Consider the following 15,301-nt stretch of genomic DNA (forward strand, 5'->3'; position numbering starts at 1 on the left):
CTATATGATATTAACAGCAGGTTAGCTACTGCAGAAGAAATTAGTAAACTGAACTTGATCAGTTCAGTCGCTCAGTTACGTCCAACTCTTTGTGACCCCATGGACCGCAGCACACCACGTCTCCCTGTCCATCACCAACTCCCAGAGCTTACTCAAACTCATGTACACCAAGCCAGTGATGCCATCCAACCATTTCATCCTCTGTCATCCCCTTCTCCTCCTGCCTTCAATCTTTCCCAGCGTCAGGGTCTTTTCCAATGAGTCAGTTCTTCACATCAGGTGGCCAGAGGATTAGAGTTTGAGCTTCAGCATCAATCCTTCCAATGAATATTCGGGACTGATCTCCTTTAGGATGCACTGGTTGGATCTCCTTGCAGTCCAAGGGACTCTCAAGAGTCTTCACCAACACCACAGTTCAAAAGCATCAATTCTTCTGTGCTCAGCTTTCTTTATAATCCAACTCTCACATCCGTACATGACTACTGGAAAAACCATAGCCTTGACTAAACAGACCTTTGTTGGCAAAGTAATGTCTCTGCTTTTTAATATGCTGTCTAGGTTGGTCATAGCTTTTCCTCCAAGGAGTAAGCGTCTTAATTTCATGGCTGCAGTCACCATTTGCAGTGATTTTGGAGCCCCCCAAAATAAAGTCTCTCACTGCTTCCGTTGTTTCCACATTGGATATAGCACTGGAAATGAACAAAAACAAAATACAGAGGGGAAAAAAAAAGTACTGAAGAGAGGATTAATGAGTTTGGGGACAACTTCAAGAAGCTTGGGAGAAGGGTGATGAGGGAATAAAAATGTGTATTTGAATACATAACTTCTAAATTTGATGACACAAGAAGCTCACAGATCCAGAGAGCTGAAAAGACTCCAAGAAATGTGACAATCCTTAGAATAGTCTGTGTGAAATCTGTTATCTTAAGGCCTGCGTTAAGTCTAACCATTGCTCTCATTTCTAAACATATACCTTAGCTCTTGTTTTCTTTTTTCCATATGATTTCTTATTCTTGAAATAATGACTATCACTTTATGTGTCTCTGATTTTCTAATAACTCTAGGAAGCCTGGTCATGACCACCTCCTCTCTGCCATGCCTTCTTCGCCCTACTCAGAGGAATGTGCTCTCTTCTGAGCTCCCCTCGTATCTGTCTGTAACTTTAGTCAGGTTGCTTTCTTCTTATTTTGGTTGTGAACTTCTATTCAGTTCAGTTCAGTTGCTCATACTCATCTTTAAATTTCTAGGATCAAAGTTCCTGGAACCAGTAGGTTTCACCCAGCAAGTGTTTGAGAAAAGAATGATGAATGTAGCTGTATGACTCTTTGTTGTCACTTCATTTTCAGCATTTAGTAATACTTGCAATAATTGGTGTTCAATTATTATGTTACAGTGAAAGAAGCAATTTTTACTATATAGCATTTCTAAAATCAGCAAGATGTTTATATGCTTCTGTGTAGAAGCCATTGTTCTATGTGTGGAGACACTAGAGAGAAAAAAGATCCATGAGTTTATATCCTAGCATGTGTGTGTATTTGTCAATATGATTGTATATATATGGTAGTTGGGAAATATACAAGTAAATAATTATGTAAGAAAGATAATTTTAGATGTTGAAAAGCATTATGAAAGCAATAAAGCACACTGATCTGAGTTTGGGTGGAGATATTTTGAATTGACAGGGAAATCTTCACTGAGCAGGTAGTATTTGAACTGATATTTCTTAAAAACAAAAAAACAAAGAAACTAGCTATTTAAGGCTCTTGGCCAGGAGTCTTCCATTTGGAGGAAATAATGTGTAATAAGAGCAGGAGCCATAAGGTGAAGAGTACTTGGTGTATTTGAGAGAAGCAAGAGAATTGTGAATGGTATTTATGCTCAATTACTAAAATCCATCTGTGAAATACTTGTTAAAATAAAAATGTTAAGTAAGAATCATCATGTATGTTTTGCCTAAAAGCAAGGGGTTGAAGAAAATAGCCCCTAATTCGCATTCATAGGGAATATCAAGGGTTTTTAAACTCAATGATCATTAGGAGTATGCTCTCCTAATTCAATAAATTCCTTGACCTTAAAATCCCTCACATTAGCATTTTTATTTTCCTAGTAGTTGTGACACCAAGCGTTATTAACGTTGTGCACAAATTACACAGGTTACTGCTTGATGGAAGCTTTCTTGTTCCAAGGATCTGCTGGGAGCAGGTTGAAATATGTAAATTGCTAGAAAATTACTTGATCACAACTATTACTGAATGCTGATGAGAGCAAATTTTGGGTGTAATACATATAATTCATTTTTATTCTGCCTAAACAACATTTCAGACCATTGTTCCTGTCTGAAAAAGGCAGGAAATAAGCTTTGGTTTCTGATGTCTCTAATCACTGGGGACATAGATTATATAATCAGGGTGGAGAATCTGGCTGGCTGCCAAATGTGTAGGTACTCAGAAGCATGCATATGGATCTACTTATAAATACAGCCTGTAGAACATCCACAGCGGTGAACTCTTGTTAACACAGTCCCTGCAGACTTGGCAGATTCATTGATCATGAAGTCATCAGGCACCCTTATGCTTCTGATCAGCGTGGCCTATTTGTTCATCTTGGCAGGTGAGTAATATATATATATATATATTCACACACAAAATGGAATTCTGGTCAATGTTAGCAGTCACGATGTGACGTCATTGTTTATGGTGATGATGATGATGGTGATAAGGATGGTTAATGATGGTGACCGCCCATAATACTATTTAGAGGAAACTTACAAAATTAGCAACTTGAATTATCACTATAATACTATGTAAGAGATAGTGGCATCTACTCGCAAAAACAGTGTTATAATTCATAGGATGAGATGGCCTGTCCTAGACCAAATGCCCCTTAAATGCCTAATCTATAAGTTCCCGTCCAGGAATTCCTGGAAGGCCAGTGGTTAGGGTTCTGTGCTCTCACTGCCAAGGGCCTGGGTGTAATCCCTGGTCAGGGAACTAATATCCCACAAGCCAAGCGGTGAGGTCAAGGGGGAAAAAAAGAAAAAATAGAAGTTACAGGCCAGTTACAAACTGCTGCTGCTAAGTCGCTTCAGTCGTGTCCGACTCTGTGCGACCCCATGGACTGCAGCCCACCAGGCTTCTCCATCCATGGGATTCTCCAGGCAAGAACACTGGAGTGGGTTGCCATTTCCTTCTTCAATGCATGAAAGTGGAAAGTGAAAGTGAAGTCGCTCAGTCATGTCTGACTCTTAGCAACCCCATGGACTGCAGCCTACCAGGCTCCTCCATCCATGGGATTTTCCGGGCAACAGTACTAGAGTGGGATGCCATTGCCTTCTCCGAGTTACAAACTAGCAAATCATAATTAAGAGCATAAGATTATAAATAAGTTTCATTCTTCAATGAAACAGCTTATTTTGAAATTATAATAGAAATTCTCACATAAAGTCACCTTCAAGAAATTCTTACCTAAAGAGCTTCAACTACTGAAATGTTCCTGAGATGCTTCCATCTTACTGAAAACTGAGGCATTCTTAATTAGCCTCCAGGTAAGCAAAGAAAAGAGAGAGGGAATGAGTGGAAGAGCCCAAGTGTAGGATTTTTATATTTGGCCTCTAATCTTCATTGTTCTACTATCTTCTTCTTTAATATTGAGCAACCTACTCCTTTTCTCTGGCTACTGCTCATCATGTGAAAATAGAGTTGTGACCCTTATGTGCTCTAAGACTTGTTTCAATAAAAGGTTGTGGTTATGTACATTGTCTTTAGAATCTAAGACCTGGGCTTGCTTTCTGGCTCTGCCATTTACAAGGTACATGCCCTCAGACGAGTTATTTGCCCCAGGTTTCAATTTCCTTAGATTTAAAACAGAACTATTAGTATGACTTAATATATGTAAGATTTAATACAGTGCTTGAAATATAGAAATCCCTTAGTTCATGGTAGATACTGTAGGGGAAATAGGGGTAAATTATATGATTTTTTTCAATGCTCTCCAAATTATTTTGTATTTTATTGTTATATTAGCTCTTTGTTGGCCAATTATCTTGATTATCCTTTAATGGCTTCTAGATTTTGGAATTTTCAACTTCTTTCTGGTTAAATATATGCCACTTTGACATATATTTTTGCCTTCCTTTCTTAAGTTAAAGCCTGGTTTTAAGGTAGACATTAAAGAAGTGAATATAATCAATAAAAGCCACACAGATCATAAATAGCAAATGTAGCGAAAAGAGCTTTGTATTGGTCGTTTGTAACCTGGCCTCTGGCCTCTAGTTCAGCTGAGTAGTTAAGAAGCTGTGTGTCCTAGAGAAGCTTTCTGCCCTTCTCTGGGCCTTAGTTCTTCATCCTAAATAAGGCAGTTATAATATTAGAAGGTCTCTGAGGATCATTTAACTCTAAGATTCTGATTCTGGAATCTGCCTGTCCTATTGTGACTTATCATTGTTTGTTCTGTCCTTGCAGAGGCTGTGAGCCAAAGAGGCTCCCAGGTATGTATTTCTCACTCTCACTGGCCCTCTACTATCACAAGAGGTTGTCTTACAACAACGGTGATTTGGAGTTGGGAAGTACTGTGACTATTTCATTAAGGTCTTCTGAGTTCATTTGGTTGCTCTGGTGAGAAGGTGGGATGGCATGCATGATATCCTTATTTAGGAAAAAATGTCATTTTTAGTGCAGATGCCTTTTCCTTAACAGTACAAAAGCACTTAAAAATTACTTCCCATTTTCTTTAGATGAGCCAGATGTCACATTTCCAGAGAAAACAGTATGTACACAGTTAAAAGCTCTAAAACAGTACATTGCTTATAAAAATATAGGATGTATAGATCAGTCTTATGGACTCTGTGGGAGAGGGAGAGGGTGGGGAGATTTGGGAGAATAGCATTGAAACATGTATAATATCATGTATGAAACGAGTCGCCAGTCCAGGTTCGATGCACGGTACTGGATGCTTGGGGCTGGTGCACTGGGACGACCCAGAGGGAGGGTAGGGGAGGGAGGTGGGAGGAGGGTTCACGATGGGGAACGTGGGTATACCTGTGGCGGATTCATTTCGATATTTCGCAAAACTAATACAATATTGTAAAATTAAAAATAAAATTAAAAAAATATGGGATGAATATAATTTATTTTCTAAATAAGGATAATTTTGAGAGTGGAAGTAGTATTTACAGTTTTATAGAGAAGACATAAACTGAGACTATTCAGCCAACTCAAAACATACAGTCACTCTAGATCTGAGTACCTTGTTCACAAGTCTCTACGAATGCTTCATAAAATGTATTCCGGTTTCCTACACATACATGTTAGATCTTCTAATTGAACCAGGATGTCTAGGGAGGGATGCTGAGGCCTAGGAATCTACATTTTAAGAAGCCCCTGACATTAAAATTGGAGAATTGCAGCTCTGTATTTTAATAAACACACTTAGGTATAGAGAGAGAGTACATGAGTCTGGCATGTACTCTATATACCTAAGTGTGTTTATTAAAATACACACTTAAAATACATCCTTTGGTATCTGTCATATCCCACTCTTTGCGACCCCATGGACTGTAGCCTGCCAGGCTCCTCCGTCCATGGATTCTCCAGGCAAGAGTACTGGACTGCATTGCCATTTCCTTCTCCATTACCTTCTCTTCTTTGTGGACATATGGACAGGTAGCTTGGTTGGCAACTAGTAATCACAGAATCTATACTACTGAGAGAGTAATTTGTAATAATAGGGTCTATAATCATAATAAAAAAAAGAAATAGTTATATACCTTAAAATTTTTTAAAATGTAGTCAGAGTTTCCTTTCTGAAATATGGGTTTTGAGAAAGAATATTCAGGTTTATAATCAAGCCCTATTACTCAGTAAATGTCTGATTATTGGTAACTTATTTCACCTTTCTGTGCCTCAGTGTCTTTATCTATAAAATTCAGCTAATGAAGTACTCAGTTCAATACTACATGGGCTAATTTATATACAGCCCATAAAACTGTTCAGTGCAGAGTAAATACTAAATAAAAATTAACTATTATTAATTTTTTATTTTAATGATTTAATCCTAATAACTAAGTCACATTTATCCAATTTTAGTTTTCTAATTAAAGAGTAAATGTTTTAAACAAAATATTTATAAAGAGATATAGAGAGAAACAACTCTAGAACTTTAAAAAAAAATTAATTCATTCAACAAATATCCTCCATGCTAATTCCAAAAAATTCTAACATTTTAACTTTATTCACATGGCTCTCTTAATTCAAAGTCATAGATAATTTTCAAATGCCAAGATGATAATATCCAAATTCTTTAGCCTGGCTTTCAAGTCCCTTATCAATCTATTGGCTGTCTCCTTGTTCAGCCTCATTCATTCTCTACCAGCCTGTGACCCAATTCTTCGACCACAGCATACCAAGACCTCTCACATGCCTTGGTTAAGGCTGTTCTTACATTCTGAAAGACAATTACCAGTCACACCATTGTGAAAAGTGTGCTCAGGCTCTCATTTAGAAGGACCTTCATATCCTCCATCATGCAGAAATCTCCTAAGAACAAAATCAATTTTGCTCTATCATCCCTATGAATGATTTACTAAGATCCCATCTCTATTTATCCTGGATTTTACTGATATACTAAATTCAACATTTATCATATTATGCTACCCATCACAGATAGCCTTCTCTCTTATAAAGTAAGCTCCTTAAGGCCAGAGGAAGTGTTTTCTCTCTTGTTCGGATCTTAGGTCTTTAAATGTGGCACAGCTTCAATAAAAATCTTACCTAATAAATGGATAGATGGTTGAATGGATAAATCAATGGATTGATAGCTGAAGAGATGGATTTATGAATGAGTGAAAGATTCAACAAATGTTAGAATGTACAAGATAATATCAGATGTGATATATAGTATTTCTACTTTCTGAAAACTAGCCACCTACAAGAATTTTGAGATAAGGTTTTATAATCTATACATCTTACCTAAAAATTTAGTTGAAGATGGAGGTCAACTTCCATCTTCATTTTGCATTTTTTTATGTTTTTAAAAAATATTTTCATTTTGAAAAGTAGCCCAAAGAAATATTATATACTATGTATCTTTTATCCAGCTCACGTTACATAACTTCGGTACAGTCATCAAAGTCAGGAAATGAACATTGATACAGAACTGTTACCTAACTTGTTAACCTGAAATCCTGTTCAAAGTTCATTAGCTGTCCCAGAAATATTATCTCATTCTCTTGTTGTAGGATCTAATCTGAGACCACATATAGTTTTTCGTCTGCTCAGTCTCTCTTCAACTCTTTCTAAGCAACAGCTACTTTCTTGAAGCAAAATTCAGTTGTAAGATTTTAATTAGAAATTTGATAAGACTGCTTTGGAATTTCAAGTTACTGGCACAAAGTAGGTATTCAATATTTGTTGAGTAAAAAGTAAAGAAATAAAATTGATTTCTTCATGGAACCATACAAAAGGGAATTATAAAGGAAGCTAAGCAACAAAAAAGGGAAAAAATTAAAGTATGAAAATTAAATCATGCTGAACAAGAGAAAATACAGAAGAGAATGTACTATCTTTAGAAATTAACTTCTGGTAGAGCATATCCCCTCTTTCACGCCAAAATAAACTTCCTGGGGCTTCCCAGGTGGCTCAGTGGTAAAGAATCTGCCTGCCAATACAGGAGACATGAGTTTGCTCCTTAGGTCAGGAAGATCCCCTGGAAGAGGAAATCACAACACATTCCAGTATTCTTGCCTAGAAAATCCCATGGAAAGAGGAGCCTAGAGGGCTACAGTCCATAGGGTCACAAAGAGTTGGACATGAGCGAGTGACTGAGCACACACACATGTAAACTTTTCAAATCAGAAATTGTTTTTGAAAAGAAAATGTTTGAAAAAGACAAATTTTGTCTTGCTTAAACTGTACTATATGAAATATATAGTTTTTAAAAAATATCTTACCAATTCACAGACTAAATATTTCACTTAATCTTTAATCTACTGTGTTTTAATACAACCAAGAAGTTGATTGTTAATGCCTTCTATTCCATGTGGTGACTGTAGAAAGCATAAAAGTAACAAGTCAGATCCTTAATCCAAGACAATTAGAAAGTCATGCTATTAGAGTTGATGAGACTCTTCTTAACTTTGATTCTTCTGATGTTTAGGGTGATAAAACTAACAGTTACATTTTGTTCTCTTTACCATATGAGGAAAATTATGTTCTGGGAGGCAGGTGGAGTTACATATTTTCATGTTGAATCTTTAAGTCTAGAAATATATTTTAAAGATTACTGAGATTAAATAATAACTTTATAAACTGCATTACTGTCATGTTCTTAATGCGAACTAATTTGCAATCAGATATATAACTATGAACAGGAACTTCTTGAGAGGAGGGACTTAGTATGCAAAATTAGATTCTTGGAAAAATGGGTTCATGATAGATAAAGAAACAAACTGGAAAATCACAATGTAATGGTATGAAAGTGAAGTCAAAGTGAAATTTGCTCAGTCGTGTCTGACTCTTTGTGACCCCATGGACTATGCTGCTGCTACTGCTGCTAAGTCACTTTAGTCGTGTCCGACTCTGTGCGACCCCATAGACGGCAGTGCACCAGGCTCGCCCGTCCCCGGGATTCTCCAGGCAAGAACACTGGAGTGGGTTGCCATTTCCTTCTCCAATGCATGAAAGAAAAGTGAAAGTGAAGTCGCTCAATCGTGTCCGACTCTTCGCGACCCCATGGACTGCAGCCCACCAGGCTCCTCTGTCCATGGGATTTTCCAGGCAAGAGTATTGGAGTGGGGTGCCATTGCCTTCTCCGCCATGGACTATACAGTCCATGGAATTTTCCAGGCCAGAATACCGGAGTGCGTAGCCTTTCCCTTCTCCAGGGGATCTTCCCAACCCAGGGATCAAACCCAGGGTTCCTGCTTTGCAGGTGGATTCTTTACCAGCTGAGCCACAAATCTAGGTTCTAATTCTGTCCCCATGTCATGTGAAATGTTGGAAGAATGTCTTCCAAAAGGAAGTGAGCCTTAATGTCCCCACATGTAAAATTAGAGCATAGGAAATACTGCTTTTCAAAGAAATGCCCTTCGGCTAAACCGAAAGCAAAATCTCAACAGGTAAAAGACCAGATAAACACTGACTTTCTTTGCTTGAAGTAAGGGTAATGAAAGCAGAATAAAAAAGATGGCTACTAAAGTCTGTCTATTCCCGTGAGGAAAATCTGTGAGCAGATTTTCTTTCATTCTACCTATGAAGTTGTGTAATTATATAAAAACACTTTCACACTATTCAACAAAGTTCCATAAATTTCCTATTATGGTCAAAGCCTACAGGAAATAGAAATATGAAAAAAATAATTCCTGAAGTTTTACTTGATAAATGCATCAAAAGTCTTTAAAAAGGCAAATTAAAAACAGAGGATCTTTTTACTTCCAGAAATGGAGCCTAAAGAAAGAATTGAAAATGCATTTATACAGATATTCCTAGCAATATAGATTGTATTAGCAAACAATATGGAAACAAACAAACAAAAAAAGGAAAAAACAGGGAAACAAACCAAATGTTTCCAAATAGGGAACTGAATGATAATTAATACAATATATAGTAACTATTCAAATGGGTAATATAGAATGTATATTGATGCAGAAAGATACTGAAAGAATATTTCAAGTTTAAATCATTTTATAAAATGCTATCAATGGTAAAGAGACTTGGGAAAAATATATAAACAGAGAAGATGTCAGGAAAGGTACTATCAATAGTGCAAATTTCTGGATATTGTTTTACACATGATTTAAATCTATCCCTTTTGTGCTGCTCTGTATTTTTAACGGTTCTATTATAACATGCATTGTTTGTATGACAGGTAGTTACAGAGATAGCTAATGAAGCAATCAATTATAGAACTATGATTATATGCACATATATCTTGTTATGCCTTACTCCTAGGAGTTTGCATTGAACCCAGGTCTCCTACATTGCAGGCAGATTCTTAACTGTCTGAGCCACCATAGAAGTCCAAAGTAAAACAAAAATAAGTAAACAAAAGCAAATATAAATAAAAATATTAATAACATTTGTGTACTACTGAAGGTTGATGTCAGATAATAAACTTGTAGGCATTTGGAAACGGAAGCAATCTTTTTTCACCTGAGGATTTTCAGGAAAATTTCAGAGTATGAGATGGTATTTGAGAGGTGTTATTTCATATCATTAAAGAATGACATAAAAGAGAAGATTTATTATAGGAAGAAAGAGTAGTATAGTGCTGGAAAAAAAAAAAAAACAAGCAAAATGTTTTCAAAGGTTATTAAAGGCCAATTTGGCTAGATTCGTGGGTTTCCATATGGTCAGAATGATATAATGGCTAAGAATATATGCTCTAGAGTTAAACTGTCCTTGTTTGAATCCTGGGTTTACAAGGATGTAATAATAAGATAATGATAATAAGAGTTTAGTAATAATAACTTTTTAAATGGATTTATAAGCATAAATTGAATATTTTTATTATCACTTGAGAGAGGTAATGATGTCAATGCCATTATTCATGGAATTAAAAAAGAACTCTTTAATCACAGGCTTTTTGCAGCAATTATGAGAAAACAGCTACAAATGGAAAACCCTGTCCCAAGACTGACAAACCAGTATGTGGCACTGACGGACAAACTTACCACAACCTCTGTGAATTCTGCAAAGCAGCTAAGTAAGCACCCGAAAGCTGTCTTGGAAGAGCATCTTTGGTTTAGGTCAATGGGGTATAAGTCAGGGAAGTTATTTATTAAGCCTTTTACTATGCTAAGTATTTTACACATAGTTCTTTTTTAAAATAAGGCAGTATTATTAGCCTCAGACCTAGAAAGCTTTAGTATCATTTCCCAGTTCATTTATACTGGGCTTAACCCACATCCACTGCACTTCACTGAGAGCAGTATCTCTGTTCTTTCAGGGAAAGAAATTGGAAGCTCAATTTCAAACATGAAGGAAAATGTTGATTCGCCTGATGCTGCAATGCTGAAAGTGCCTACAATTCACCTTTTGCATCAGAAGAGTCTCTGTTTATCCAGTCTCCATTGCTATGTATTTCCCATCAGTTATTTTGCATAAAGAAAGCACTTTCAATAAAGTTATCTTGGCAGACTGACTACATTGATGTTCTTTTCAGCTAACAAGGGAGCCACCTTTATTTGATTTAGAGTAACTGCTAGACTGCTTTAGTACAAAATGATACAATTTGAAAACAAACCACAGGACATAAATTATTATCACACTTTTCAAATCCAGAATTCTCCAACCAGTACTCTGAGTCTCAATTCTTCAGAATTTATGCAGATGAAGTCAAGGACAAGAAAGCTCAATCCAAGAAAATATAGATCATCTGATACAAATTAGCATTCTTTAGTATATGATATATTTGTGAAGTGTTTTTCCTTAGGGACATATTGAGTTAGTTTTAGAGCTTCTCAACTTGTACCCTGAGACAAGAAATAAGTAACAAGTGAGACAAAATGTTGGTCACGTCAGTCATTTCGGGCAGCTGAATAGGTTCTGCAACAACTGAAGCCTTTCGGCTAGTTGTCTCTGGCTTTATCAGTTTACTACATAAAATAATTTTCTATGTATGATAAATTGTGAAAAAGCTTGAAAGTATAGGTTTACTGGCATATAGTATGTCCTCAGAAATCTAAAGATGTAGACAAGATTGTATCTTCAAACTGTTTGGAGGGAAAATTTTACAGCAACCAACAAACATATGGCTCAAACCATAAAAAATTTGCATGCAATGCAGCAAACCCAGGTTCAATCCCTGGGTTGGGAAGTTCCCCTGGAAAAGGGAATGGCTACCCACTCCAGGAGTCTTGCCTGGAGAATTCCACAGACAGAGGAGCCTGGCAGACTACAGTCTAGGGAGTTACAGAGTTGGACATGACTGAGCAACTAACATTTTCACTTTCACTTTCAAAGTATAGTTTGGTACACTCTTATTTTATAAAATCCCTGTGCATGAATTATTTCATTCATTAATCACAAATAATTATTCAATGCTTATGATAGATACCAGGAGTCCCTGGTAGCTCAGACGGTAAAGAGTCAGCCTGCAATGCAGGAGACCCAGGTTTGATCCCTAGGTTGGGAAGATTCCCTGGAGAAGGAAATGGCAACCCACTCTAGTATTCTTGTCTGGAGAATCCCATGGACAGAACCACCTAGCAGGCTACAGTCCATGGGGTCACAAAGAGTTGAACACGACTGACCGACTTCACTTTATGCTAGATACCATTCCCAGGATAGGGCAAACAAGACAAGATCCTTGGGGCCATAAGAATAAATATTTTAAAAATATTTTTCAGTTATTAATCGATTAATAAAGGAAGCAAAGTTGAGACATATGACAGAGAAAACGGGGTACATTTTGGAGAGAATAATTATTTGAATTAGGTTACTTTGAATTGAGTCCTGAAAGCTGAAAAGCATTTCAGTTCAGTTTAGTTGCTCAGTCATGTCCGACTCTTTGTGACACCATGAACTGCAGCACACCAGGCCTCCCTGTCCATCACCATCTCCCGGAGTTCATTCAAACTCATGTCCATTGAGTCGGTGATGCCATCCAGCCATCTCATCCTCTGTCGTCCCCTTCTCCTCCTGCCCCCAATCCCTCCCAGCATCAGAGTTTTTTCCAATGAGTCAACTCTTCGCATGAGGTGGCCAAAGTACTGGAGTTTCAGCTTTAGCATCATTCCTTCCAAAGAACACCCAGGACTGATCTCCTTTAGAATGGGCACATGCAAATTTAGAGGAAGGGTGTTCTGAGCAAAGAGAACAACAAACATAAAAACAACAAAATACCAAAAACAAAACCCTGAAATGTAAATAAGGTTGCCATGATCAAGGGTGAGAGAAGTCAGTTTATAGACAGCTCCTTCTATAGGAGCCAAGGCACAGCATTGGGGTTACTTCGACAGATATGCTAAAATATCTTTCCTAGGGTTGCTGCTGCTGCTGCTGCTGCTGCTGCTACTGCTGCTAAGTCGCTTCAGTTGTGTCCGACTCTGTGTGACCCCATAGACAGCGAAAACAGCTATTTAATGACACTGTGCTTGAGTTTCCTCAACGTATAGTTAAGGGTGTGACCAAATACTGTTTGAAGAAGTTAATGAGATAATGTACATAAAGCTTCTCATACATGGTACCTATTTTGGTTATCATGGGGTCTTGATTCAATGTGAAAAAGTAATCACTATCTTGTCAACAGTATTATAACAATTATCTCTCTCTGCATAACAGATCATCTCCAACTTATGGGCTTTAAACAAAAATAGTAAGTTATAGTATATGCCCACAATTCTGCAATCTGTGGACTTCCCTGGTGGCTCAGACGGTAAAGCGTCTACCTACAATGCGGGAGGCCCAGGTTTGATCCCTGGGTCGGGAAGATCCCCTGGAGAAGGAAATAGCAACCCACTCCAGTACTCTTGCCTGGAAAATCCCATGGATGGAGGAGCCTGGTAGGCTGCAGTCCATGGGGTCGCCAAGAGTCGAACACGACTGAGCAACTTCACTTTCTGCAATCTGTGCAGGATCAGCGCAAATGGTCTGCCTTTGCTCCACATGGTGCTGGCTGTGTGGCTCCCTTGGGATCCACGGAGAATTCAGCCACATTTCTGATGTTTCAGTGGCGGTGCTAGAGAGGTTTCTCTTTGTCTCCCTGTCTCTGTCTCTATGTAGTTTCTCACTCAACTCTGCCAGGCTCTTAAGGCTTAGACCTAAAAATGACATGTTGTCATATTCACTACATTCTATTGGTCAAAGGAAGTCACTGGCCCAGCTCGGATTCAAAGGGAGTGGAATGGATTCTTCTGTAGGAGAGGAGTAACTTGCATGAAGAGGATTTGTTAATGCTGATCTTAATAACAACATTCTGAAAATATACTCTTTCCTTTAATATATATTTGTAAGACTAATTATCAGTGGACATTACACAGAGGATGACTAGAAATATGGGTTTAAGAAACAAGTAACAGAAAACTTGGACTCAAATGGTTAAGTAAATCTGATGATCAACATAGGACCAAACTATGTAATTTATTGTATTTATGGTGGTGAAGAGGAAGTTAATTTGGGTGTGAGAAACAGATTATGCTTCAGATTTTATCCCTAGAATTTGCACCCTTGCACATTAATGAGTCTAGGCAATAAGTCAGTAAACACCTTAATTATAACAAATTTAGTTAATGATTATCATAATTATGTTCTGCCTTATATTTTATTGTTCTCCAGTCACATCATGTGTATTCAACTAAAGTAAAGATGGGAGTGGTCATGTTTCTAATCTCAAATATTCACCTAAGTATACTAACAATAGCCAACATTAATGTGTGTCAGATATCTGCATCATCTCAAATAATGATGAAATTGAATATATTTGAATTTCAGTTTACATGAAGACATTATGTGTTAAATAAGGAAATGGACAACCAAAGCAGAGAAGAAGATGCCCAAGATTCTATTTCAATCATCAGCCACTCTCCAGGACTTTAGTGTTCTGGAATTAATGCCTCCAATGGGTAAAGACCGGGTGAAATGATCAAATAAACTGAGAAATGGTGAAGAGCCATAGGTAGAGATTACCTAAGCGCTTGATTTTTGGCTTCTTTCTTAATATTGTGAAGTATTCAATGAAACTTAGTAACCAACTGGAAAGTCTCCCCCTGACAATTTTGGCAAAGTGATTGGAATTTAAGATGTAATATGTCTTCTACTCCAAAAACCAAACCAAAACATCAGTTTGCCTTCTGGATTCAGTTTAACTTATTTGCATCTATATATGAATAACCTATGGAGAAGGGAACGGCAACCCACCCCAGTATTCTTGCCTGGACAGTCCCATGAACGGAGGAACCTAGTGGGCTACAATCCATGGGATCGCAGAGTCGGACACGACTGAGCAACTAACACACAGCATGAATAACCCAATGAATGCCATGTAACTGATGTCTTCTGCCCTTTATTGTGCTCAATCTTTACATATCTTCTTGGATTCAAAGAACAGTACTTGACACATGTGAGTCCCCACAGTTCCAGAAAGGATTAAAAGGAAACATATTCACCAGGAAAAACTAATAGAGAGTTCAAAGTCTCCTTCCCTTTAGCTGCATGACAAATGTTCAGTTGAGATTAAATCAAGTAACTGGACAGAGTGCTGTAACAGCCCACAGTCAGAAACCAAAATTACTATAGTATGAATTTTCTAAACCACAAAAACACTTAGCAAAATTTGACTCTTTCAGTGGAATATTATTGTCATGATT

The 15,301-nt window shown here is 37.4% G+C and overlaps 1 protein-coding gene across 4 annotated transcripts; it reads left to right on the forward strand.

Annotated features, from left to right (window-relative positions):
• Positions 1-2,511: 2,511 nt before the first annotated feature.
• LOC109561284 (serine protease inhibitor Kazal-type 12-like) lies at positions 2,512-11,131 on the forward strand. Of its 4 annotated transcripts, XM_070793786.1 has the most exons (5): positions 2,518-2,610; positions 4,461-4,486; positions 4,733-4,764; positions 10,574-10,698; positions 10,942-11,131. In XM_070793786.1, the coding sequence occupies exons 1-5, from the start codon at positions 2,550-2,552 to the stop codon at positions 11,097-11,099; spliced, it is 402 nt and encodes a 133-aa protein (XP_070649887.1). In that variant the 5' UTR covers positions 2,518-2,549; the 3' UTR covers positions 11,100-11,131. The 4 variants fall into 4 exon arrangements, 2 of the variants coding, with proteins under 2 accessions (XP_070649888.1, XP_070649887.1); XM_070793787.1 differs by lacking the exon at positions 4,733-4,764 and having other exon boundaries at positions 2,512-2,610; XR_002181014.2 differs by lacking the exons at positions 2,518-2,610; positions 4,733-4,764 and having other exon boundaries at positions 4,442-4,486.
• Positions 11,132-15,301: the final 4,170 nt, after the last annotated feature.

This window comes from Bos indicus, chromosome 7 (assembly GCF_029378745.1).
Source record: "Bos indicus isolate NIAB-ARS_2022 breed Sahiwal x Tharparkar chromosome 7, NIAB-ARS_B.indTharparkar_mat_pri_1.0, whole genome shotgun sequence".
Classification (NCBI taxonomy): Eukaryota; Metazoa; Chordata; class Mammalia; order Artiodactyla; family Bovidae; genus Bos; species Bos indicus.